The sequence below is a fragment of the Phasianus colchicus genome, chromosome 9, assembly GCF_987193195.1.
Source record: "Phasianus colchicus chromosome 9, bPhaCol1.hap1.1, whole genome shotgun sequence".
NCBI classification, from domain to species: Eukaryota; Metazoa; Chordata; class Aves; order Galliformes; family Phasianidae; genus Phasianus; species Phasianus colchicus.
In genome coordinates, this window is record NC_143444.1 from 24,882,408 (window position 1) to 24,900,582 (window position 18,175).

Here is an 18,175-nt window from a genome sequence, read left to right on the forward strand (position 1 = left end):
CTTGCATTTGCTTTTCTGGAAAGCCTGTAATCACTTTCCCTGGAAGGACGAGAGGCTGTGCCAGTTTGTCTGCACTTTGTTACAGCTGAAAATGATAAGGTGCTTCCAAAGCGTTGTGTTACAATAGCTGTACCTTCAGTTTAAGGATTTATCTTCCTCTGCTGTAGATAAAACTCCATTCCTTGAACAAATTAGGTCTGCTTATCATTCAACACTCTACCTAATGGTTTCAGCTGTGTGTTTCTGCATATATTGAAGCTGGGGCATTCCACAGATAGTTCTCATTGATTTGAGAAGTGAGCCAGAAATCCAGTCATATTTTATCCAAAATGAGAATGGGGCAAATTAATGATACAATTAGAATTATCAGAACTCTTAAATCTGAAAGGACAGGTTTAAACGCAGAATGATAACATTTTTAAAGGGGTATAAAACACAACCTGTTTATAAACAGCAAACGTATTGTGAAGTGATGAGCTGAACCTTTTCTTCATTAGTGTAGGGAAGCTGACCACTGACATGCTGTTAGTGTACGGATCTCTAATGCTGTGTCATCAGGATCACACTGCGTATTTCAAAAGGCAAAATCTGCTACCCAAAAGCTATTTAATCATGAATCCTTGGGTCAAAATTATGGCTGAAAAACAAGAGCTGGAGATCACAGGTATAGTTTTTGGGTAGGGTTAAAGGAAAAAAGAAAAACAAATGAAAAATGTCATACATCATTATAGAAAGGGCACAAAGGAATACAAAGAAACAAAGGAACAGCAAATTCCATGCTGGCAAAGATGAATCCTGATGCACAGAATTGTCCTTAAAAATTTGAACATCTGAAAACCCATCACAGGAAGTAAGGGTACAAGATACTCCCAAACCCTACATATATCAGTTCAACCTATTTAAATGAAGACCTCAACATCAGATTTAGGGAACAAATAAAAGAGAAATTCTCACTCACCATGGCTTCATGTTATTAGGGATTTTTTAAAACTATCTTAGGTAAGAAAAAGTGTTCTCTGGAGGTAGATCATTTTCTAATTTTGCACTAACAGATATATATATAGATATATATAGATATATATATAAAATGTCTTTTGCATTTTAATGTATCTGGACCTACTGACCTTAATTCCTTTGTAAGAACTTCTGATAATACATAAGTTAGAGCTGCTGATCTAATCCAATGCCTCTTTGCTTGTAGCGTACATTTTTCAAAAGCAGAGAAAGTATGATTTCGGTGGTGGAAAAAGTTTGAAGAAAAAAACAACATAAACCTATTCTATCTTTAACTTAAAGAACATTTTCTTTTCAGCATCTTGTTGACTTTCTGCCCAGAAACTCCAGCCTAAGACTCTTGATTGAACAAGTCACAAGAGAATCGTGCGTTTGCAGAAGGCTGTCCAAGCAGGAGAGATGCTTTGTATACCACTTTAGGTCATAGTCTAACTGAATAAACACAGCCTCTTAAAATTTTATTAAGTTTGAATAAGGATTTATATGTTCAGAAAAATGGTGCTTGGAAGCAAAATGTAAAAGAAAAAAAAAAAAAAAGAAAGAAAGAAAAAGAAAGAGAAAGGAATGAGGAATGTTATATAACCAAAGGAAAGCAGAGGTGTTTCCTGCTTTCACTGTTCTTAATTAAAATTTAAAAAGAATAAAAAATAAAAAGAACCTCAACACTGAAACCAAGAAGGAATGGTTTAGTGCTTATATGTCATTGGTGTTGATTGCTCCGGGACTGGAGCTGTCCTCTGCTCTGGTGCCTAAGCTCCTGATTTGTTCTATGAAATGCCCTTTTCTCACACTTTTCCTCCTGGCACTGTCCCTTCTGCACCCTGTACAGGCACAGACTGCCCTCTCCTCTTAAATGCCACAGAAGTTGTCGAGATCAATGCTGGGAAATCAAAGTTTTTCCAAGAGCTCCCTCAATGATGTTGAAGAGGCTCAAGAAGGTCATCCATAACACAGAAAGCCAACAGCATTAGTATTTCTATTTCTGTTCCTTCTTCCTGCTCCAAGATGAGTTCTGCTGCAAAGCCATCTCAGCTTCTTGCAGCCAGCTACTGATGATACTCCATCTCCCAAGATTCATGGTACAGGAATTAAGGAAGTTTCTACACATATACCTTTGTCCCTTTAAATGTCCCTGGTGTGATGTTGGAATTTTCCAGCTGCATTTCCACATTCCAGTTACTTAAACCAATGGCTCCCAAATGAGGCAACTAACAGACAGGCTGCCCTTTATTCTGCACTGTGATATTCAGAATTTTCCTGCAGTTGTAGGATTATCATTTTTTGTTACCTGATGAGGAATATAATACTCTCACAGTCGGTGATAAATCTCTCTGCTTAGATTTAGTTGTTCACGAGAAAGATCCCATGGGTGCTGCTTCACATTTAATATTTAAGCCAAGCTAATCAAATTTGATAACCAAATAGACTCCCCATGGCAGAGACACCATCCTTATAAAAAACACACAGAATAAACTCTGGAAGTACCACTGGCAAACGTTAACTGAATAGAGAGTCTATCTTGGGCTTTAATTTTCTATTTTGTACTGCTTGCAATTAAAAATAAATGATATAAAGCTGGTTTATAAAAACACTAGCAAACAAAAAACCTCTTTACTTGAATTAAGAGCAACAGCCCATAAGAGGAATATACTCCACACCATTTAGAGTTCTGGAGGGACTAGTATACATATAGGGATTTTAATTTTCCATGGCCTCTAAGTGTTATAATCTCTATCAACTGTGTGCACTCTGAGCCCATGACTAATGCTATTGCTTGAACTCTCATTGGTTGTTGGCTTCTTTCTTCTTTAACACTGTTTTTAAACCTACACTGATTCAAGAATTTGCAGGAATAAAAAAGCTTTTACAGCATCTCAAGTCTGAAACACAGGTCTGTTATAGGACATTGTGTCAACAAATCACAGATGTCTGTGAGTCAGTGCAATCAGTGTGAACAGCAGTAACCTGCCTCAGAGACATAGGCACAGAAGAAAGCTGGCAAAATTACACCGTTTGATAGCCATTAAAAGATGACAGAACATTCAGATGTCAGGACTGTCTTCTTGATTTTACAACTAGCATTTGTTTATTTGTGTCCATGACAAGTACATCACCACACCTCAGGATAATTACTTCTGTAAGGTCACTTTGTGTTTATCTTGTGTGCTTACCTGCAAGTAAGATCTCTAGGATCCTCTAAAGTTTTGTGCTCTCTACGTTTTTCAGCTCACACGCCACATCTTTAGAGACATATTCTTAACAAAGTTGGTTTCTCCCTTTGCTTTTCAGTGCAAAACTGCCCAGGAAGAGCAGCTCTGGCAGCTCTGTTGCTACACAAACATCTGTTTTGGTACTGCTCTGTTAATAACACCTTTTATGTCCTGCTTAGTTATGCCAAAGCATTGTTTCACTCTACTGGACTACAAGAGTGAAGAGATTCGATCCCATTCATTACCATTAACCACTCTTCCTACAATTTGAGAACTGTAGCCAGATATGGAAAAAGAGGAGGAGATATAACCATTTTTTACAGTTTAAGAACTTCCGACTGTCCAAGCTGATGTTGAGGTTAGTTCTGTGACAGATTGCTTGGAAAAGCTGAAATGGAAGTATTTAATATTTCTACCTAGAACTTCTATAAGCAGCATACAAGGCCTGTACAATACACCCACGTTGTGGAGAGTGGCTACCTTGCAGACTGGGGCCATCCTTGCTTTCTCAATTCTTTATCTGAGAAATTAGTGACCCACAGAGCCCTGTGCAACTCAGGATAACAACAGCAAGGTAAGAAGCCCCAAAGATCTCTGCTCACCTGATCTCAGTCCCCTCTTGAGGTTATTCTTGGTTTCTGTGTCTTAATGGTAAGCCACTATCATGATTTAATGGACTTTCATTGGCAAAACATACAAGATATTGAGGCTGGCAAAGTATATAAAGGTCCCCTTCAAAAAAAGTCACTGCATCTGAGAAAGGAATCTGTGAACATTTATCAAATAAAAAGATGAGGTAAGAGACGGTATCCATAGACCAAGTTTCCAAAGAATTAATGGGGAAGAAGAAAGAGGAACCTATATATCAAATGAGAATCTCCAAGTTTGCCATGAACTATCAAACTGGTCTGGAAAGCAGATTTCTGCTCCATTGAGTCTTTAATAGCATTGGATAACTAAGATAAACAGAGACAGAAGGGCTGTCTGAGACACATACAAAATTATTGAATTATGACATGTTTGAGAAGTTATTTACTTTACAGAGTATTTACATAAGGTTCACTTCCTCTTCAAACATAAGCTCGAATATTACAAAGATTTTTTTTCCCCCTTAATGAGGAGACCACATTCAACAGTCCCACAAATGTCCACAATTAACTTTTTTTTAAGGCACATTCCTAGGAAAGTTTTCCAGTCAGTCACTTCCTCAGAACCGAAGCAATACCTAGGGCCCAACCCCAACCCCAAACTTTCACTATGCAGATGAGACACATGTGGAGAAGATAACATGAGACATCAAAAGGAAGAGGAAAAAGGAGATGCGGTAGAAAGTGATGACTGTGAGACAGGAGTTTTACTTTCTCCTGTGCTATAGGCACCTGACAGGCCTTACGCCGAGCTCTTAACCTCTCTGTGCCTCTATTCATCAGCTAAATTACACCCTTTTTTGTCATATGAGACCTGTAGGATGCAGTGCTGGGGGAAACTGTGTATGTGATTACCTGGTAGAAACAGATGCCAAGCATTTTAATGAGTACAGGTCACTATATCTAGTGTAGAAATTTTAGATCAGGAACTTTGGTAAGAGAACACTTCCTGTCTTTGTAAGAGAAAATACCATCTCTTTTAAAATAGATGATTTGTTCTCAGCTAGCTGGCTCGTACACAACGTTTCTGCTTACCTGGGAAGTGTCATGATTGAATATAACAGCATTCAGGTCTCCACAATTATAATGTTTGATGAGATCTTCAGTGGTGTACGGGGCCTGCAAACTGCCTGCTCGGAGACTTTCATGCTGGAGCAGAGTTTGGTTTAGTGCAAACAGCACCTGTAGAAATGCAAACAAGAAGAAGAGAAGAGAAGTTAATGATATTAGGTATCAAAGAAGCAAAGTGTAAAAGGCCAAATGACTCAAAAAACTCACACGCATACGAAGTTTATTGACTCATCCTGGCCCACAGCAATAAGGGCTGATCGTCAGATATTTCCAACTGGAAGGGAATTCTAACCTTCTCTAGTAGAAGTCCTTACTATTTCACCCTCGTTATTCCTCATAAGGTCTAACTTCACAACACTGCTCCTGCAGAGGAAACAGTCTGAGAGCTTTCAGGATATCTGTGCAGACAACTTGGCTGCCTGGAAGACGCTGGAATTAAAATTAGGAAGCTTGTATTTCCTTTGACTATTTCCTGACAGCTATCTTAAATCCAAAGCCCAAACAAAATCAGAAGATTTTCAATAAAAATCATAATCTTCCAAACTTAGGAAGTCACTGGTGTATTAGGGGGACATTCTGCATGCTTTAAAACCAGAAACAGGAGGCAATTCACTGTCAGTCTCCCTCCCCTAGTCTTTCCTCTTCACCTACCCTTCTGCAAAACAGAGATATTGAATTGTGACTCTGTTAGTAGACACAGTACTCCTTATGAGGCCTCACCAGGGCAGAGTAATGGAGAACTTCTGTTGACGTGTTGGCCACATTCTTTTTAATGCACCCCAGGATACCATTGGCCTTCTAGCCCACTGATGGCTTATGGTCAACCTATTGTCCACCTGGACACACTTGCACAGAGAAAACAGAATCACTCTTTACTATTTACATTTCTGTACCTCCCAAACGTCCTTGATGATGATGAAAGCTTCTCACATTTATAACAAGTGCCCTCTCCATCCCAAGTTATCATCTCAACTTTTGGGTAAGCAACACATGCTGAGCTCCAGCTGGTCCAGCCACAGCTGCAGTCTCTGCTAGATATTCTTACTCACATGCCTAACTTTAAGTAACTGAACTGACTTTAAGCATTAAATCCCAAAGGAGTTTAAAATTAATGATGTACCAATGTCTTTGCAACTTGGAAGTCCTTATTTGTTTACAAACGCAGTTTCCACTGGAATTGATCTGAAGGAAGGGAAATTGTCAACTGAATTTACTGCTGTAAAACCTCAGGTGTATAGCAAATAAGATTTGGGAGAAAAATAAATTTAAAGGAATAAGAAATACAAAGTTGTTAGATATTCACTAACACACAGGTTCTGGTTGAGGGAAAGAAAATTTTCCTTTTTAATTTACTTTTTAAAAATATAAGGATGGTCTTTCAAATGAACCTGCTGCGCCTCCACCCCACAACTGGTTGCCTCTTAAAATCCAAGCCTAAGAGATTTCCTCGCTCAGATCTAAGGGTCTCATCAGGCTTTTCTACAAAGAGATCTATCTTTCCCAGGACCGTAGCATAAAGCTAAGCATCTTCCTAACTTAGTTTTCCTGTAATTTAAAAAATCTGCAAAAAATACAGTTTAAAAATTTCTAACCTTTGAAGGATCTGAGCGTTCTCTTTTTTTTCCCCTAAGGGCTACAGCTCAAAGAGGAAACAGTTCATCCCAGGATTTCCTGGGGATTCTAAACATTTTGACTAATAAAAATAAAAGCTTAGAAAAACTTTGACAGGAAAACCGAGAGCAGAGCTTTTCCCAAAATGCTTTTAGTAAAATCCTTCTCAGTTTTGTTTTTTTAAACAGTGGATGTTGCTGGAATTTTATACTCAGAAATGCACATACACACACACATATATATACAAACAGGCAGAAAAACCTTGAGGATAAGACAGATAAGACAGAGTGTTTTACAGTAAAATATTAAGGAGGCAACAAACAAATCCTTACTTCATTCTGAATGCTTTTTTTTTTTTTTTTTTTTGGTTACTTCAGCTTCCTGAGGAAACCAGTCTTCCACATTCATGCTCTATGCTTCCTCCTAATAAATTTGGAACCTATTAGCTGATTTCAGTCATATTCGCAGAGGGTTAGGGGTCTTCAAGAAAACTGCCTGCATGCCCCTTGAAAATAAGACTTGGTTGCAGAAAGGGCCACAGTGTGTACTCGCTTGTTTTAAAAAACCAAAGACATCACATGGCAGAGGAGTTTATCGGAGCTTGCAGCAGGATCCCAGTGCATGAGCACCAGATTTATTACTGTTGGTGCCTGTCTCAGGATGGTCGTGTTCCTGCTCTCTGCCCCTGTGCTGTAAGAGGACCTAGAAATGCTGCCAGCTGAGCCCTGGCACCCAGCTGACCCCATAGGGAAGCCAATTTCTGCCTCCAAGCTACTACCCAAAAAAGCAATTCCAGAGATTGTATTCTGGGACAGGAGCTAAAATTAGAAACCCAAGTATTTGCATAAGCTCAAGCAAAACTTCAGCCACTTGAGAAGATTTCTAGAGAAGTGTTGCTTAAGCAAGCCTCAGACATCATGCTTTTGGGTTGAGTGGCTCAAAACACGCATAAGGAGAGGCAAGGTCTTGCAGCAGCCGCCTGCTTGCTGGATTTGTAGGCCATTTCCTCCAAAGTCAGGTTAAAGCCATCTTAAAAGCTGCATTTATTTTTCCTTACTGTTCAGATAATGCCACAAAAACAATGCTGTTTCCTTTCCTGCTCCCTATCTTAATATCAGTCACCCCGTGACCTCCAGCCCAAACCTCTATCTGAGCTAAATCTCCCAGAGGTGCCTGAGATTACCGCACAACTGAGGGCTTCCAAATAAACACACTGAAAGCGACTGCCTATGCACAGCCCCACCTAATAAATACAGCAGACAGTATTTGTTCTGGGAAGTGATGGGAAGTTATGAGCTTGGTGCTGGGAAAGTGCATTTTATTCATGCAATTTACGGTCCTGACAGCTGTGTGCTCTGAAGGCCAGTTTTGCACGGTTGTCTCTGGCCCCAGTTTGCAACCAATTGAACATGGACAACAGAAGAGGGTTTTCATCCTGATAAGAAGCAGCTTTTCTACCCATGTGGTGTCATCCTCCTGTGCAAAGCAGCAAACCAATACAGATTTTATGCGTGTTTGGAGACACCAGCCCTTATGGCAAACTTTAAACCTTACTGTCCTGCTTTATTGCCTAAGAGAGCAGATACCACCAACCCCACACAGCACCAGGAACCACTGGGCTGATCTTTTAGCAGCACGTTTGCACTACTGTCATCACATGGAAGAGGGTCCTGGACCTGGCTATTTCTTCCATGGGAAGGTCAGAGACAAGGCTGATACAGGAGGAAAGCTCTGTCTTACTGGTGACCTTTACTCAAGATATTCCCAGGAAGGAGGAGATCTTCAGAATCCTCAACTTTAGTTGCTTAGTGAACATAACTGCTCAATTTCTTAAATTTATGCCAACTGCTCTCTCCATCACCCAGCCCTTGTGCTGCTGCATTGCTTCAGCCGAGGAAGTAGATGACCATTAAGGTCCCTTGCAACCCAAGCCATTCTATGATTCTGTCAACCTTTGATCTTTGGCCATGGTCATCCTGGGCACTCCAGTCGCAGCCAGATCTGCAGAGACCAGCCTTTGCCATCCATGTGCACACTCACTGCAGGCCTGAGAGACCAAACAAGCCTAACGAAGAGCCTAGCAAAGGACTTTACTGATTACCCTGACGCTACAAACAGTATTTACTTCCCTCCACACATCTGGATTAGTCAGGAGTCAAATACTAATAGAAAGTAATGGCAGCAAAAGTCTATCTCACGTTTAAATCAACTGAAATGCACAAACCACTTATTTTCAACTTCAAAAGACAAAAGATTAGAAAACCTCTAAACTGCTCAAATAAAATGAGCAGACAAAACCTGTATGAGGTCTCAAGGGTCCCAACCAAAGGGGGCTGGCATTGCTTAAAAATGTTTATAACTACATGCATAACACTGTAGATTGACATGGGACATTTTGAGCTTCATTTTCCCAAAGCCATGGCATTAGTTGGAACAAAGGAGAAGTTAATCTGATTTTATGTGACATATCAATGAGATGTGGTTTGTGGATCGAGTCCACAGAAACAGGTCTAAAGAAAGCACTGCCATCTTTCCAGACATTGAGGAGAAGTGAGTTGATGTGCAGCTGGCCTTAGGAACACTTGAGGAGTTCTGTCACAGATCTCGTTCTTCATTGTATTTTGTTTTGGGAGCAAAGCAAGATAGAAATTCCTCTTATTCCAAGGTACTCTCACAAACCATCACAATGTATGGATTCTTTCCCATGACCATCACTGAACATCAGCTTGTGGACATAGAGGCAGCTGTGTCCATTCAGCTCTATATTTTTAATACTTCTGCATATGTGAGTGAATTGACTTCAGTTGATTATCCTGTTATAGCTTTCCAAGTAAAATGCACACATGCTTTGTCAGAAATCCATTTCGTTTATTAAACTCCTGTAGTTCTCCCAGCACTGATGACAGCTCAGCTCTGTGCCTATCACCTCATCTAGAAGGCAATACTATGGATTTCTAACCAAGTGGAAAGGTTCCCAGGACCACATCTTCAGTATTCTGACTGTAGTCCCAAACAGTGCCACAACGGAGAAACAGCTTCATGTGGGCATCTAAGAAACCACTGTAAAGTATTATAAAAAAGTGTTTTGCTAACTTCCTTAGGAACTGTTTTGCTAATAAAAGAGAAAATTCGGAACTTACAATGGAAGGGACAAAAATTGTGTTAGACTGAAAAGAAAGAGATCAACGTTCTTCTGGTGGGTTTGCTATTGAGATTTGAGAAGCAAAGGAAACTGCAAAAATTCTCACACCAAACTTTACCGTACAGAAAAATTTGATAGCCTTGACAGAGAAATCACTTTCCAGTCCTAAACTTACTAAGGCTGAACCATAAGCATAGCATTCACATGACTCCAGTAGCTGGAGTTACAGGATGACCCCTGCATAGAACCATGATTAATAACAATACCGCAAAAACAAGTCCTGAAGTTTCATAGTGTGATGTCATCTCTTGGGCAGGGAACTATTGTTTTCTTTTGCCTTCTCTTCTGGACAAGTGCCAACACAATGCAAATACTAAATAAGCATTACTGGAAGCTTTTGGGTGAGTATTATCCCATCAGCATCCATATTATGACTCAAGAAAAGAAGTGCCCGCTCTCCTGCTCAGCTCACAACAAACCACATCGTAAGTACTGAGGTGTACTGTTCTTCAGGGATTCTTGTTCTGTTGTTATCATTCTCTGTACTCAAATAGAAAATCAAATATACTGTTTCAGGTCAAAATAATGGCCTGGAGGGAAAAACAAAGAGGAAAAAAAAAAAAAAAAAAGAAAAACTGAAAAACCCAAGTCCCTGATTTTCCAGATTAATGAAAAGCAATAAAAGTGTTTGCCCAAATCTGTTCAGTTCCACTGGTTTCCAGAAGACGGGTTTCCCCTTTCCTTGAATCTTTTGCACTGTTGCTAGGAATTAGTGAGCTGTGAAACTCACCTAATGAGGTCAGCATCAGGAAATAGCTCCGAAAAAACAGGTCCTGGAGGAACTATAAAGGACTCCCTCAGTGTCCAAGAGAAATCCTGGATGCATCGGCACATTGTGCTGCCGGGGCCACTGGTGGAACGCACCTTACTTTGCTGTTGTTGTTTCTATAAAGGGACAGCTAAGGAAAGTGAAACTATTAACTCATCCACTGGAATTTCTGCTCAGAAAACCCGTGCCCCCTGTTAAAGCTCCTCATAAAAGTCTTTCAGCTAGTTGGTTCCATATGTTCCCCAAGCCTGCAGTTATTGCTTCTGAAAGGCAGGAGTAGTTAAGCGTCTGCGGCTTGGCACTGACCAGGGAGACCTAAGGACTTTGCTTTTTCTCTCCCTTTCAAATTACCAATTAACCAGTTTAATAAAACAGTTTGAATCTGACCAAGGTGTTTGGAGAAACCCCTAACCACGACAAATCCTACCGGTGACATGGAGGCTCGACCTGGTGCAGAGCATTTGTATTAATAACTCACAGCCCTGACACTAACCACACAACCATAGAATGGTTGCATTGGAAGGGGTCTTAAAGCTCATCCAGTCCTATCTGTGCCGTGGGCTGGGTGCCCCCCACCAGATCAGGCTTGCCCAAGGCCCCATCCAGCCTGCCTTTGAGTTCCTCCAGCTTCTTGGGACAGCCTATTTGTTTAAGACTAAGATGGTTTTTTTTGGAGCTGGGAATACCACGAGGAGATAAGGGCTCCAGCCCCATGCACCCACAGATGTTGATGAAGTATTTAAGTTGACTTCTGGGAGCTCAGTGCTAGCTTCAACCCCCCGACTTTTCTCTTCATACGAAACACCCATTAGAAACCTAGCAAGCACCAAAGTCCAAATCTATATTTGGTATTTTCTTTGTGTTTCATTGAATCAAGGCATAAAAACTCACAAACAAAACCACCAAAACAATATCTAGACAGAAGGTACTGCAATGGGCATGAGACCCCCATTTCTTCAGTGCTATGACTTCAACAAACCATCACCATAGCCCAGGGAGGACTCATCTGGTTGACAGCAGCTCTCTTTTATTCTATAGCTGACCACACCAAACTACCACACATATGTTTTGTTTCAGCAGGACTCTTAGATACAAGTCTTCAGGTGTACAAGGCCGCAAAGACAAAAAATAAAGACAATGGAATAAAACTCTAACCTAAGTTAATTCCTGTCTAGATAGAACTTCAGAAACACCATATAATTCACATTACATATACTACACATACCACACCTTAATTAGGCCAAAACATCCCAAAACAAGGTCTTAAATATGTCAAAAGCAGTTGTAGCACAGGCATGAAGGATAAGATCTGAAACCTTTTCTTCTAAACATATTGAACTGAGTTATTTCTAAAAGTACTCAAAGTTTCTCTTCATTTAGAAGAAAGGAAAGGAAAAATAGCTCTGATTTGGAATTTCCAGTATTTTCTGCTTTGTGGACCATGACACTGAAGTGGAAGGATGCACTCTGAATGTGCTCACCACAACACTGGCACCATCTTTTTTGCCATTAATTCAGCTTGACACCAAGCTAGTAATGGTCTAAATGCAAAACCAATGTTGTCAACATAAATGTGATTCCATCACCAAGAGACATAAAGTATGTTCAGAGATGCTCAGTCTGATGCCCTCTGCATCACATCAGAACACTCTTTTGAGCCATTAAGAATATAGCTATTATTCTGCAATCTAAATGCCACTGTGCTTCGAGTGTACTACATGCACAGTGTAGAGAAAATAAATGCTTATGTACAAAGAGTAACATGGAGGCTTCATCATGGGGCACCACAGACTTTCATTAGTGCCTTAGGCACCAGAATAACTCGTTCTTTTTCTCAATCAGCTCTACCAGAGAATAGCAACTGGGTAGCATTACCCTCTGCTTTGGTCCATCACCACACAGAAAATTCAGCAAATAAATTAAGAAATCATTCAAGTAAAAGCAGTCATTCCAGATAAGCCCAACACTTCCAAGTGTCTGGTAACAAGTACTTTGGAAAAGAATGTAAGAAATGAGGTGAGCAGAGCGTGAGTCTTCTTCAGACAGTGACTTCTCACCATTTAGAAATCTGCCTCTTTCACTCTCATTTTTTCCCTCCCACCCCCCTGCTCCTCCTTTAGTCAAGCTGAAGCCATTGCCGTGCTCCTAAATAACTGAGTCACATCAGTTGCCCAGCTCAGTCTGCTACTTTGCTCAGCACTCATATTCCTAACATCGATGCCTGGCAGGATGCCCAGGACCCAAAGGGCACTGCCCATGATCATTTTCCTCCACCTTAAATGGGCACATTGTCTCCACTTCCAGGACCATTGCTTTCAAAAGAGGCAAATGAAACCTTTCCCAAGAACCTGAAACCACATTTGTGCTCTTGAGTCACCAATAAGACTTTTAGCGGTCTCTTCTGTGGTTTCAATTTTGCTTTTTTGTCTGCTCTGTAACAGAAGGAATGTGGAAACATGCACCCTGCGGGGTGGCTCGTGCCCTGGTGACAAGGGACTACAGCAAAGGGGCACCCTCGTGGAAAAGGGTAAAGCTTTGGGAAGCTCCTCCTGGTTACAGGCATCCAAGCCTGAGATGTTTTTTATAAAAGCCTGGTTTAATGATATGCTATGTATCCACCCATTGAAAATCCAGACCGTCCTGGGTATATTTAATTTGGGGTTTTATTCATATTACTGCTTAATTTTCAACTGCTTCTTTTTAATTACCAGCTGAAGCTACATAGTAAAATGGACTAGTCCTACAGGCATGTTTTTCTTTCTATTATATTACAGTGAGGCAGCAGATTAACTCCTTCAGCCATCCCAGTTTAACACCTTGCAATGCCAGCACAGCCCTTTCCAGACTGCTGCTCCTGCAGCAAGAAGAGCTGAAGAGGACATAGCGATCCACAACTTAGATTTCTAGCTCCCAGCCCTGGGTATCAGCATGAATAGATGCCAATTTCAATATACACCAACATGACAGAGAGTAAATCATGGCCCTTCAGCAGCAGGCATGCTTTCCAGTAGGGCAGATGGTACCTCTGGCCATGGACAAATAGTTTGAGGCACAGCTATGTTGGCTTTCTAGGCTTCAAGCAAGCACAAAATGACCTTGCAGGTATTACATGGGGGAAACGATGAACAAATTTTCCCTTCCCAGCTCAAGGGCAGCCACCGGGCTCCGTGCAAGAGCAAGATGGCACTGGAGTATGAAGACGGAGCATCAGATCCACATGCTCTGCCTTTATGGCCCAGGGAGAGCTGAGCTCCAGAGCTCACCATACAGAACTATAGCTGTGCTGAAGACTATAGGACTCTCGCCTTGGAAATACCAAGTTGCATCAAGATCATTCATCTCCAATTAGCCAGGGAAAGAAAGAGACCTTCCCACCAAATCACGGTGGCTCAGATTTTTCTATCACCCACTCGCAGCCAGGCGCTTTAAGCCATGTGGAGGCCAAGAATAATTACATACTATTCAGCAAGCTATTTACATCAGTTACTCAGCAAATAAATTCTGCTAATAAATAGGTTCAAGGCGGCTGCAATCTATTCACAGTCAAGACAGAAGAAATTTATAAAAATAATTATTTGAAACAAACTTCTCCGTTAGCTTTCAAGGTCAGAATGATAAATGCAGGCATTGCATTTTCTACCACATATAGGGCTTCTTCAATACGATTCTGCTGTTTATGAATTATGGGAGGTTATCTTTCCACAGACAGCTATATTTTCGTTATCACTGGGACTAAACAATCACTTTATTTGCAAATTTTTTATGTCTAGTCTGAACAGATTTCATTTCAGAGAATGACAATGAAACTGGCTACCGGAGGGAATAGGCTATTCAGGAATCAGGAAGAGTCTAAACATATTTTTGCTACAGCCAACTATTGCATTCCTGCCGTGAAATGTTTACATGAACTGGAGAAAGCTCCTCAGATGCATCTTCTATAGATGATGCACTTCCCAGAGCAGAGCAACACGACCCCTTGTCCCCTCCCCTCCAATTTCTTGCCTGATTTATGTGGATGTGCTGTAATCATGCCTACACATGGCAGTAGGTTGGCAGTTGCTGCCATCCCCTGAAACACTCAAGTCTTCAGCAGGTTGTTTCCTCTCCAGCTGTGCTTTGCCAGGTAGATTCCCAGAAATCCTACTGGGGTTGCTGGCACTGCATTCAGGGACACAATTATTGAATTCTAACAAACTTAGCTTGGATTTTGACCTGTAAACGCTCAAAACCACTTATAATTATTCATTAAATTATTATTTATTTTATGTCTCCAAACCCTGAGTACACATGAGAAAAACGTCAGCCAGTTAATACTCAGGATGGAAAAGTGAACTGATTACAAAGGAAGTTTCCCAGGAAACATTCCTTACTGAGCTCTGGTAACCAGAACATACTGGATTCAAAGCATTAGGATATAAATATCTCCAAGACAAAACTTCCTGGAGTCTTGTTTAAGCTGCAAATATTGATTCCTTCTTCTTTTTTTTTTATTTTCCTCTGATGGGGTGGGTACTCCTCATAGCTTTTAGGGAGCTAAGTTACATTTCAGTTTGCTTATTTTCACCACATTTTGCTTTGGGCACAAATGTTGGAAAAAGAACTCTCCTCTTTCAATGGTGATAGAAATTGAAAAGGGATTAACCGAAAAGCAATAAACTATTCCCTCTGAATTGCTAGCCTGAAATTTTCCTATTAGTGTCTACCCACACTAATCTAAAACTTAGCAATGCTGGTTTTCTCCAAGGCTGTCAGCTAAAATAAACTGTTTCTGCTCCTTGCAGGCTGCATTTGACAAAGACCTTTTTCCTTTTAAAGCACCCCCCCACCCCCCCACCAATTATATCAAGATTGTTGCCCTTTTCAGTATTTCCCATAGGTACACAGCAAAGTCAAAGCGGGAGTAAAGCTCACATGGAATTTTTCAAGTTATCATCATGAGACTCCTTTGTCCACAAGAACACTGAAGTGGAGTGAGGCCCTGTGCACAGTGCTGAAGGTGGATGGATGGATGTCTGAGCCTGTTACTTGCAAAGACTGCAAGCCTAAGCCATTAGATAGTCCTGGGAGGAAAGGAAGGTCTCCTGATGCAAGAAGCCAGCAGTTCTGCAAAAGATTCACAGCAACTCTTTCAATTACAATGGGAGTTGCTCAAGAAAAGCAACCCAGACTTTCTGCTCTTGTCATACAAGCATTGAGAATGGCAGAGCAGAAGTCCCTGTAGCATCGCATGAAGTCTCCAGGCAACCCCAAAGCACATTTGTCAATATCCTCTGCAATACATCCAGAATCTCTGGCACCTAAAAACTTCCAGATGATGTTCCAAGCCACCTATTCAGAATTAACTTGTGTCCCCCCACCCCAGCTGTGCTGCATGGCCAAGAAACCAATTCCCAGCTGGCGTCAGCAGATCCCAGAACCAGTTCCGCTGCCCACCATGCGATCTTGGGCATAGCTTGGCCTTTTGTATTCCCAGCTAACTGCTCCCAGATGAAGGCATCAGTTCAAAGGCTGGTGGAAACAATTAAGAGTGCAGGAAGCCACGTTTATCTTTTTACCTATAGCACTGAATTAATAATGGCTGATAGAGATCAGAACAGAGCAACAAGGTCTGGCCTCTGTGTCCCACTCAAGTCCCTGATTTATATCACGACCTGTCAAGAGATGGCAGAAGATTGCCCAGTAGCTGCTGAATGCCTTTTTACCACCCTCCCTCTCTCCTGGGGAGATGAATGTAAGCCAGGACATTCCTGCTCTGTTGAGGATGCCATGAAACCTAACCTCATGTTGACATAAGCATTAGGCCCCAGGACTGTATAACAGGTCACTGACAGAAAGATATAAGATAGAGCTTCCAAATTTGGCTGGCCACACACAGGCAGGCACAACTTCCAGAGCCTATGTACCCATGGAGGAGGCTCAGTAGCTAAGGGATGTGTCTTCTGGTAGGCTCAGCAGCCAATGCTGCCTGAGATTTCTATGGGCTTTATATTACTTATTTCCTTTGTAGGTTTCAAGGGACTGAGGAACAGCTGCATCTGTATAGTTACTATTAAGAGGAAGGTAATGGAAGGAGTGCCAGAACTCACCCATACAGGCTGGGACTGGGAGTTTGAATATGCACACCTGAATCTACATCTTTTCTCAAACATTAAGCACCGAGATACCTATTAGAAGTCTTGCACCAAGGACCCAAAGGGGAGTCCTGCTAACTGAGAGCTCTGCTTTCCTTGGAAACAGAAGTTCTGAAATCCAGTTTCTCCCTCCACAAGCGACACACTGATGCCTGCTTCTCATATCAACCATGACATGGGAAGGATCAGTTGCCATATGCTAAGCTTTTTTCCACCCGTGGGAGGCAAAGCAAAGGCAAACAAGGAGGCCTGAGTCAACACAAGGGTTAATTTGAGAATTGAGCTTGCTTAAAGTAAAAGTTGTCACCGACCAAAAAGAACAAGTAGCCATTGAAGAGAAAACTGTTGAGATTTATGGGCCCCATTCTAGAGACATAAAAGGGGAGTCAATCATCATTTGAAGTTTATTTTTTTAATAAGAGCTCCTCAAACATTCCCTCCACTTTTCATTGCCAGAAACTTAAGCTTGTGGCTGTTAAAAAGTTAAAAATTAGGGGTTTCCTAAGTGGGAGCAGAATGCATGGTTGCTCTGTATGACCCTGGCTACTCAAACAGCTACTGCAAATTCCCAGAGGAAGCATCAATGGCTTGTGAAATAGACTCCTTTCTTTTCTTGTACAAATTATTCCTTTATATTTTTGAACTTCTGAACCTCTGGGCTTAATAACAACTCCACAAGAAAGAAGGAAAATGATTGAGTGTTTATAACAACACGCATCTTTTTCGATTATCATTCCAGGCTGTGGCACTTTCAGTTCAGCTAAGCCTCAGCACAGCCTCTCTGGAAAATCATTCAGAAACAGGGAAGGGGAGGGAAGAGAAGGACATCTCCTGATGTGTACAAACCATGGTGAATGGACATTTTGAAGACTTCCCAAATGTTTAGCTTTATAGTCTTCCTCCCTCTGCCTACTTGCCACCTGCTGGAGAGCTAAGCAGGAGCTACAGCTGCCCACCCCAGTGCGGATGAACTGCAGCACATCAGGATGTGGGACATTAAAAACATTGCCAAATGAAGCCAGACAAAAACTTGAAATAACCACCCACACATGCAAGCAAAGAAAGAAACAAATCAGGGGAAAATAATAGGAATGAGCAATCTTTAGCCTCATTTCTTTTCAGTTGTAAATGGAAACCAATGTGACAGCACTGTAAGAGATGACAGGGTCTATTTATTTTCTCATAAATGATCTGCAGTTGTTGGATTCTCCCCTACCTCCTCAAAAAACATAGCTTTCAATTGAAAAAGGGCACTGCCAGCTGACTCAATAGAAAACATCAAGGCTAGTCTCAAAGAATTGCTCAGCTTCCTCTACCAGTTGATTTAACAAGCATTGAAACCCCAATTATTACATTGTTTTTCTGCTCAGTACCATCGCTTTGTTGGTTAATACAAAGCTAACTCATAATAATAATAGATTCCTAATAGGAAACTTGGCAATTAATATTTGACCTAGATCCTCAGACAGGGACAATCCTGTATGTTCCTATTTCAGTGGTGCAGCTCCATTCCATCTTTT

At 41.1% G+C, this 18,175-nt stretch overlaps 1 protein-coding gene across 3 annotated transcripts in view; it reads right to left on the bottom strand.

Moving 5' to 3' along the window:
* Window positions 1-18,175, bottom strand: part of TRABD2B (TraB domain containing 2B) — a 258,160-nt gene that overhangs the window by 115,600 nt on the left and 124,385 nt on the right. For all 3 annotated transcript variants that reach the window (XM_031602107.2, XM_090146636.1, XM_090146637.1), the window contains exon 3: window positions 4,907-5,053. In XM_031602107.2, the coding sequence (XP_031457967.1) occupies window positions 4,907-5,053 (147 nt within the window). The remainder of the gene's footprint in view (window positions 1-4,906; window positions 5,054-18,175) is intronic.